The 8468-nt window shown below is 51.5% G+C and overlaps 3 protein-coding genes across 3 annotated transcripts; 2 read left to right on the top strand and 1 right to left on the bottom strand.

Moving 5' to 3' along the window:
- Positions 1–1302: 1302 nt before the first annotated feature.
- On the top strand, positions 1303–3672 carry CI109_101362 (uncharacterized protein; the record flags this gene model as incomplete). Its single annotated transcript, XM_065966955.1, has 11 exons — positions 1303–1365; positions 1417–1463; positions 1520–1906; positions 1957–2051; positions 2104–2449; positions 2497–2636; positions 2688–2840; positions 2891–2989; positions 3067–3154; positions 3206–3253; positions 3399–3672. The coding sequence occupies 11 exons, from the start codon at positions 1303–1305 to the stop codon at positions 3670–3672; spliced, it is 1740 nt and encodes a 579-aa protein (XP_065823027.1).
- Positions 3673–3774: 102 nt separating this feature from the next.
- CI109_101361 (uncharacterized protein) lies at positions 3775–6256 on the bottom strand (the record flags this gene model as incomplete). The annotated part of the gene is made up of 11 exons (XM_065966954.1): positions 3775–4019; positions 4070–4104; positions 4147–4463; positions 4513–4651; positions 4706–5044; positions 5153–5223; positions 5271–5309; positions 5446–5557; positions 5614–5848; positions 5903–5923; positions 6241–6256. The coding sequence occupies 11 exons, from the start codon at positions 6254–6256 to the stop codon at positions 3775–3777; spliced, it is 1569 nt and encodes a 522-aa protein (XP_065823026.1).
- A 109-nt stretch (positions 6257–6365) lies between these two features.
- Positions 6366–8186, top strand: CI109_101360 (uncharacterized protein; the record flags this gene model as incomplete). Its single annotated transcript, XM_032006399.1, has 6 exons — positions 6366–6665; positions 6717–7391; positions 7441–7546; positions 7596–7794; positions 7847–8122; positions 8174–8186. The coding sequence occupies 6 exons, from the start codon at positions 6366–6368 to the stop codon at positions 8184–8186; spliced, it is 1569 nt and encodes a 522-aa protein (XP_031859234.1).
- Positions 8187–8468: the final 282 nt, after the last annotated feature.

Genomic DNA, 8468 nt, shown 5'->3' with positions numbered 1-8468 from the left:
AACCCCTAACCCCTAACCCCCTAACCCCTAACCCCTAACCCCTAACCCCCTAACCCCTAACCCCTAACCCCCTAACCCCCTAACCCCTAACCCCTAACCCCTAACCCCCTAACCCCCTAACCCCCTAACCCCCTAACCCCCTAACCCCCTAACCCCCTAACCCGGTAGCAGCAGTTTTGCAAAGGTCCTGTGTTCAAACCCAGCCACAAAATCTTTTTGACTTTTTGACTCACTGGGTGAGATGACTGTGGGATCTGCTACCAGATGGTCTGGATGGGTGCAGACATCTAGCTGATGCGTAAGTAGGTACTCCTGATGCATAGAGGACTACAGGTAAACAACTACTCAAAGCCAACAGCATCCACAGGGACCTTCCCTTCAGCCAGAAGTTCAGCAAAGTACTTGAAAGGTTCTGCCTCATAGAGTCTATGGCTACAGCTCTTCACACCACACCTCAGCTTTCAAGGCTTGAGGTTGTCAGTCTTGTTGTGAGGTGGTATGTAGGTAATACCCTCAGGTCAATTGAGAGTGGTGTGATGAGATATGTGACAAGGAAACTGATGTCTGTCTCTTGTGTGTCAGGTAAAGCTCAGGAAAGTCAGGATAAGCCAGTTATTTGCAGGGAATGTCAGTTATGGCCCTGCCGCTCCCTGATGTCCCCACCATAGAGGCCCAATTATTTTCCAGGGCTGGCCAGGAAATCAGATCCCTTAATGATCCTGAATTCTCCAGGTGACCACAAAATGGTTTCTTGCATACAGCTCATGATTCTACATATAACAATGCATGCTTTTTGCGTCCAGAGACAGGGCTGGGTCTGATGTACATGCAGGTGGTCTCAGATCAGCTCTAGGTGTGCTGGTTGTTGAGCTGTGAGCCGGCAAAGTGCAGAGGGCCCAATTATGATTCAGGGAAATATAATTGGGGGGGCCCAATTATGATAGTAAAGAGTTAGGTCTCAATGCTAGGTACCAAGCTCTGTGCAAGCGGTTCCACATTCACAGTGCAGCTGTACGTATTATTGGGTGGATCCACAAGTAGTGCTACTAATTGACAGATAGCAGGGTGCTTTGGGATAAAGTCTGAAAACTGATGGAGTAATAATTCCCGGTAGCGGAGTAATAATTGTACATGCGTCAGTGAGGGAATACGCGATACAAATCCCTATAACTCGGGGTCATAAATAAAGCGATGCATCTTCTTATCACGCACCGGTGGATCCGTCGGCGAATCGCAATCATTCAATTTACTCTTTGTCTTGATGATCTTTCGTTACCGTATCGACCCTCCTGCTCGACCACAATGAATACGCCGCCTCCGACAAGCAAGGCGTTGAAAGCATGCGCCCTTTGCAGGCGGTATAAGGTACGTTGTTCGATCAGTTGACGATCCCCGTTCTGACACACATGAAACTAGGTACGATGTGTCGGCGGCATCCCTTGTCGTAGATGCGTGGAGACGTCGTGAGCTGCCCTCCGGTCGCAGTGTTCATGTAAGCTAACTTCCACAAACTTTCCAGGTCACAATGTACTCCGCAAGTGCCCACCACGGTCCCTATCCCAGAACGAGTGTCGAAACTGGAACGCGAACTCGATTCGCTCCGAGCACTGGTGGAACAGACTCGACAGGAGCTGCATCACGTCAAACGTCGATCCAGTAGATCACCAACGTCGTTTACCCCCACATACGGACCATTGCGCTCTCCACGCGACTCATCAACACGTACTCCATCGGTGAGCCCCACGCCGACTGAGAAGGATGTGGAAGAGGAGGACTTGGTGCATATCGAGAACATCAGGTTAAACAAGCGCAAGGGGGATAGCGATTATCGTGGACATGGTGGAACTAAGAGACAGCGGCAGGATGTGGACGTCGGAGAGGAGATGGAGAAGGTCGCGTTCCAAATGTGAGTGATAGTTGGTATGACTTGATGTACACTGCTCACAATGTCGGTAGATTTGGGAAGCGATGCGCCAGTATGTTCCCTTTCATCGACAGTCGAAAGCCTCTAGACTTTGAGAAAATGAAGTCCGATTCATCACTCTTCTATTGTAAGTGGACGATTTTCGGGCTTGTAAGCGTCCCATACTGATCCCCCTTCAGGGTCGGTCCTAGCTGTCGGGGCACGAGAAGCGGACGAGCTCCTACCCCTCCACCTGTACGCGAAATCAAAAGCCGTCAGCATGGCTCGAGAGACCTTATTTGGCCGGCGGCCAAGTACCGGCGACTTAGAAGGGCTCATCATCATGTGGACATGGTTGTCTGAAGCTCGGTCGCCTGGACACGTTGTCAGTGTTGCGCACGAGCTAGGGGTGGAAGGGACGTGTACAAGGATGTACGAGGGATATTTGGATTCGCTGAAAATGGGAAGATGCATGGATGAGGAGGAAACCGAGGAACTCAAAGAGGTACTACGGATCTACGGCTCGGTCTTTGTGATGGACATTCTGTAAGTGAGGGTCGTCGATCAGGGGAGCTGCACTGACCATTCCACAGCGCTAGCGTAATCTCAACGCGACCGAGACTTCTGAACAACAACGACTTTGTTCGACAGTGCCGATTTCTGGTGGCAGATCCCAACCACTCGCTGTCCGATCTCAGAGCGGTGATTCAAGTGGAAGCGACGGACATGATGGGTGCGTGTGCATATGCTTGACGTGTACTGTACTGTGCTGATCCAATCGCAGCACGGGTTCAGTCAGTCGGATCGAGATACCGTCACGCTGGCTTGCCCCTGCCTATGGATCTCATACAGGAGGTTCAAAACCAGAACGGCGCCCTGGACACGTTCAGACTCAAGTGGGCGAGCTATCTCCAAACAACGGTGCACGAGCGATACAGTGAGTGACAATTGGGTCGTCGACATGTCAAACTCTGACCGTCGTTATAGAGTCATCGAGGGAGAGTGAGGGTTCGCATCGACTGGAGCGAAGCTTGACGTACATCTACTTGGTGTCTAAAGTCGCCATCAACTGCTTTCCGCTCCAAGGTGGGTTTGTCAAACGCGGGTTTTCGCTAACAAGTCAGGCATCAAGGTCGCTGCGGACGTCACAACCGAACGAGCAGCATATCTACATGTCGCGGTCGATCATGCAAGACAGTTGGCCAAATTCGTCGTCGACTGCTACCAACCGCCGATCATCATCTACACATCGTGAGCGAGTCGATTCACTTGCCTTGTATGATCGCTGATCTTTGGTGATAGTAACTTTACCCAGCTACAGATCACACACGCGGCGGTTCTGCTCATACGGTGCGTTACCTCTTCCAGCACAGCTGACGCGCAGTATCACACGCATCTTTCCCGTGATCTACGATCAAGCTACGATAGTGACAGAGGTACGAGCACTGGCTGATACACTGTGAGTTGTTATTGTCACTCTTGCGCTGACGAATAGTGCCCATGTGTCCGGCAAGTACTACGCCACTAAGATCTACGCTCTTCTCGACCATCTCCCCCCGGCCTCCATGACCGCTGCTCCTCCGCGTATCGAACAACCTGTCCCTTCCACCTATGCCAGCGACGTCACAACCAATCCTTTGGGAGATATCAACTCCGACCTCTTCGCGTTTCTGGTCGATTCCGTTGACGGCGTGCCAGAGTCGGATCATATGTTTGCAACAGGTCAGGCAGGCGATATGTGGGGGTATAACGCATCGTCATCGTTGTAGTAAGGGCGTAAGGTCTTGCCTACTTCTGATATAACCTCATCAATGAATGTCACGTTTGGCTGGCCGCAACAACGATATGCGATGCATCATCTACAATCTATTCTAAACTTTAACAGTCTCTGCGATTCCCATGCACCTATCCCATCTGTCGTCCTCGATCACGCCAATCTCTGTGGTCGATTTGAGGGCTCGTTGCTTACGGGGCGTTGTTGGCGTGCCCTCTTTGCCCCACCAAACTTGAGCGGCCTGGGGAACATCGCCAGAGAGGAACAAGTACCACGGCTTGATCCACTCTTGTGCGATCTGACAATCGTTCTCGGTGAAACCGTATCGTTTCGAGTACCACCCTGTGTGTTATGAGCGACGATTTGGGTATGCCAATCAAGAATCCACTTACATGACCAGGTATCGTCAGAGTGTGTGACTTGAGGGCTGCACTAGGTCAGCACAACCTTGCGCTTCTCTTCCACTCACTTGAAGATCGAAATACGTCCCGCTCCTTTCGGCTTCCAGCTAATCCTATACCTCAGGATCTTGTCCATCCCGACTCCATGTTCGAACAACGAGTTCACGAGACCTCGGCTGGGGACGTAAACCTGACCATCCGCGACCATTTTCCCGTATAACGTCCTCAATGCAGCCATATCGCTCTCACTGTCCGGGTCACAAGTTGAGGGGACGCCATACAGCTGCTCGATTTTGGAGACTTGAGAAACAGGGTAGTAGTTGTTAAGCTGTACTGTAAGGTCGCCCAGAGATGCGGGGGGATTGGTGACGGAGTAGAGCAGTTCCTGGTAGTTGTTCAGCATGGGGTGAAACGCGTACAACAAGCACACTCACTTCTTCCTCGACTTCGCCAATAATCATCGCCATGTCTCTCTCCTTGAAATGACTGGCATAGTGACCGTTGTGTACCCTTTCCAACATATCCTTATGCACAAACACTCCATCTGACACCGCTCGGAAAGTGTGTATTTTCCTGTAACACCAACAGTAAGCACAAGTCGTACAATCCACCTGCGCTGATACTCACAGTCGCATGATCACTTTCATTAAGTCCTCTGTGGAAATTGCCCTCAGCTGGCTCATCTTCGTCTCGCTGTCCAGGTCCAGGGAGATGCCGAGCGTCTCCAGGAGACCGTCAAATGCCGCTTGACTCTCTTCCACTGACTTGGGCTGAGCAGGGACCGCATTGGAATACTGGATGACCCGTTTGATGATCGGCTGAGCCTTCTCCGGGAAGTTGAATTCGTAAGCCAGTTGGAACTGTGTGGAGTATGAACCGGCTGAAGGTCCACCTAGTGTGATGTTTGACGGGTTACCGCCAAAGTGCTGAACGTTTTGGAAAGCCCATTCGAGGCCGAGACGTTGGCTAATTGATAATGCGCGACGTTAGGGAGCCCCTCGATGTGGAGGAAGGGAAACAGGAACGTCTGTTCAAGGGTACAGCACACTCAGTCGAGCCACGACGCTCACTCACTCCATAAATCCAAAGTTACCCGCACACCCATCCACATTCTCCGCAGCTATCTCTTTCGATGCCAGGAAGCCCTGCTCTCAGTCAGTACCATTCCCAAGCCATAAACCTAATTACTCACAAACAGACTCAATCGATATGCGACCGCAACAATGATAACCTATCATCAGCGCACGATTCGCAATAAGATAACTCACCTTCGCACCCGCTTCGTCCAACAGATCCGCAGGGTTGTTTTTGTCAGTCATGGCAGGGTTGCCAATCTGTAGCCATCCTCCGTGTAAGTAGACAAACACCGGCCATCCCTCCCTTGGAGGTTCGCCAACGGGTGTCCAGACATTGACGGTCAAGGCGTCCTCACTCAGCTCCCTCCCAGCGACGACGGTCGGGAACGTACTCCCATCAGGGCTGAGTGAAGCGTTTTGGTCAGCTATCTGACCCCATGGGCGAGAAATGGGGCTTACCCCTTGATACTATAGGTGGGCTGAGCAGTGATGTTGCCAAAGTCGTCCGCCTTTACATCGTCCCAGCGGTAATCCTCCGGTAGTGCTTTGGGCGGTCTCCATCTGTTCTCACCGGTGGGTGGATGGGCGTATGGAATCTGGAGGAACCTATGGCATTTGAGATGTCCATCCGGCGCGACGATCGAAGCGCCTGTCAACGAGCCGTGTGGACCTGCTTGGATAGTGACAGGAGTGTCTACGGGGATCACAGTGTCAGGACAGCCTCGCCCAGTACCCATGCACCACTCACAGGTCTCCCCGACGTCTAAGCCTTTGAATGACTGTCTGTCAGCGCTGCATCTCTGGTCATGACGCTCACCATTCTTGGTAGTATGTTACTGAACGTATAACAAAGCAATCATAAGACGTAAGACGCGAGACATATGTCGCATATGCCTGGCACATCCGAGCGATCTCGGTCAACAAAGAGGTGGCTTTGGCCGATATGTGGACAGAGCATCTCGCTCATATCCGACGCCAACGGCATCCCGACCGGTCACTCGCATCCGTCGGTCCAATGCTTGCGAAATGAGCTCCGAAAAGATAAGCAAAGTCCGACTCCTCGTCTAAGCGCCCTGAGAAAGGTACTCGGGCCCTCTATCATTGTTCTTTGAGTCCCAGGCTCCGTACGGGATACAAAAGATGCTTAAAGAGGTCCAGTCATCTCCTCTTCGCCTTTTCTTTTTCAACGGTTGATTTCCCACAACTCCACAATGTCAGCTGCTCCAGTTCTGGACAAACACGCTTCCGCTGAACATCATGTTGACGACGAGAAAGATGCTGCTATTGTCAACGAGGCGGACGTCGACCCCGATGTCATCGACATTGTTCATGCCGCGGAGGGACAGTACACCGAAGCGCAGTACAACAAGCTGTTGAGAAAGATTGATTGGACGCTCTTGCCTCTCATGTGGTTGACGTACGGTCTGCAACAAGCCGATAAAACCGCTACTTCCACACAGGCTACATTCGGTCTTCGAAAAGACACTCATCTGGTCGGACAACAGTACTCTGTAGGTCCTCAATTGTCTTAGTGTTTGACATTCACTTACTTCGGTTCGCAGTGGCTCTCAACCATCTTCTACCTCACCTACCTCGTCGGTGAATTTCCTGGCAACTATGTGCTTCATCGTTTCCACGTCGGACGCACCTTGGCTGGTTTCATGTTCTCCTGGGGAGTAATCGTCCTTTGTATCGCCTTTTGCAAGAACTTCACCCAACTGGCGGTCCTTCGAGCGCTGCAAGGTATCGCCGAATGCACCATCTCGCCCGCTTTCCTCATTATCACCGGTTCATGGTACCGTTCCAACGAACACGCCCACCGATCCATCATCTGGGGTACTGCCAACGCCGGCTTCGGTACCATCTCCAGTCTGATCTCATACGGTGTCGGTCATGCTGCCCAGAAGTCAGGCGATATCAACGCCGCTTGGAAATACATCTCCTACTACCTTGGTGGATTGACTATCCTCGTATCGATTCCTGTGTTTTTCATCCTCGGTACCCCACGAGAGGCTATCTGGCTCAGCGCCGAAGAGAAGCGAATGGCCATCGCTCGAGTGCTTGTCAACCAGACCGGTTCGGACAGGGAGAAGAGGGGTCACATCAATTGGACCCATGTCAGAGAGGTATTCATCGACCCACAAACGTACTTCCTCTTTTTTGCGGTGTTCATTGGATCACTTCCTAACGGTGGTGTCACTACCTACATTAACCTGGTCTACACTTCGTTTGGCTTTGTGAGTGGTAATTCTTTCGTCACGGTCGAAGTACTAATCAGTGTCCCAGACTTCACTCGAAAGTCTGCTTGAGGGAACCCTCCCCCACGACGTGTTGTCCACCATATGGTTTATCTTTGTCGGTCTTGTAACCCTCAAGCGCAAGGGTTTGAGATGTACGTTAAGCTGTTTGTGGACCTTGTGCCCCGCTGACCAAGCACTTAGTCTACTTCATGACCTTCTCCCTCGTCCCCGGCTTTGTCGGACTTCTGGTCATGGGTCTCCTGCCAATGGACCACAAATACCTCTGGGTCAAATGGGGAATGTTCCTCATGTCGGTCACCGCCAACATTACCGGTCTCATGCTGTGGACTTTTGTTCCCAGTAATGTCGCTGGGCACACCAAGCGAACGGTCACTCAAACGTAAGTCGAGATCGCAGCTCGTGATCGGTCTTCACTGACCCGTTTTCCGCAGCATACTCTTCGCCGCTTACTGCAGTGGTAACGCTGTTGGTGCTCAAATCTTCCAAGCTTCTGATGCACCGTTGTACCACCGAGCTTTGACCGTCTGTGCAACTATGTACGCAGTCGAGTTCGTACTCCTGTTCTGTTGGCGATTCTACTACGTTTGGCAGAACAACAGACGAGACAAGTTGGTAGCTGCAATGGGATTGACCAAGGAGGAGAGCGAACACCAAGGAAGAATCTTGGCCGAGGACGATGTGTCCGATTGGTCGAACGTTCACTTCCGGTGAGTAGTTTCATAAGGCGAGTGTTGTGCCGAGACTGACCCAAGCTGCAGATACACCACCTAGAATCACACAATGCCTTTCTGCCTTTCATACCTGTAGAGTTTAGCGAGTTCTCTTAGACTTTGTATGCAGAATGCACTTTGATGAGTATGCTTTGAGTAGATGTCAGTCCCTACATAGCCCATCCGTCTGCAAGTGCCAGCAGTTCAACCGTGATGATCACCGTTATTCGAAAGGCTCTACCGTACCATCAGTGACGAAGCCAAGAAAGCGGTACGTCGACAAGAAAGTCTTGGTTATCGCCAGTTCGGACGGATCACCTTCCGTCTTTACGTACAGCGCTTT

The sequence above is a fragment of the Kwoniella shandongensis genome, chromosome 2, assembly GCF_008629635.2.
Source record: "Kwoniella shandongensis chromosome 2, complete sequence".
Taxonomy (NCBI): domain Eukaryota; kingdom Fungi; phylum Basidiomycota; class Tremellomycetes; order Tremellales; family Cryptococcaceae; genus Kwoniella; species Kwoniella shandongensis.
Note: the sequence above shows the minus strand (reverse complement) of the source record. Positions and strands in the feature narration are given on the sequence as shown.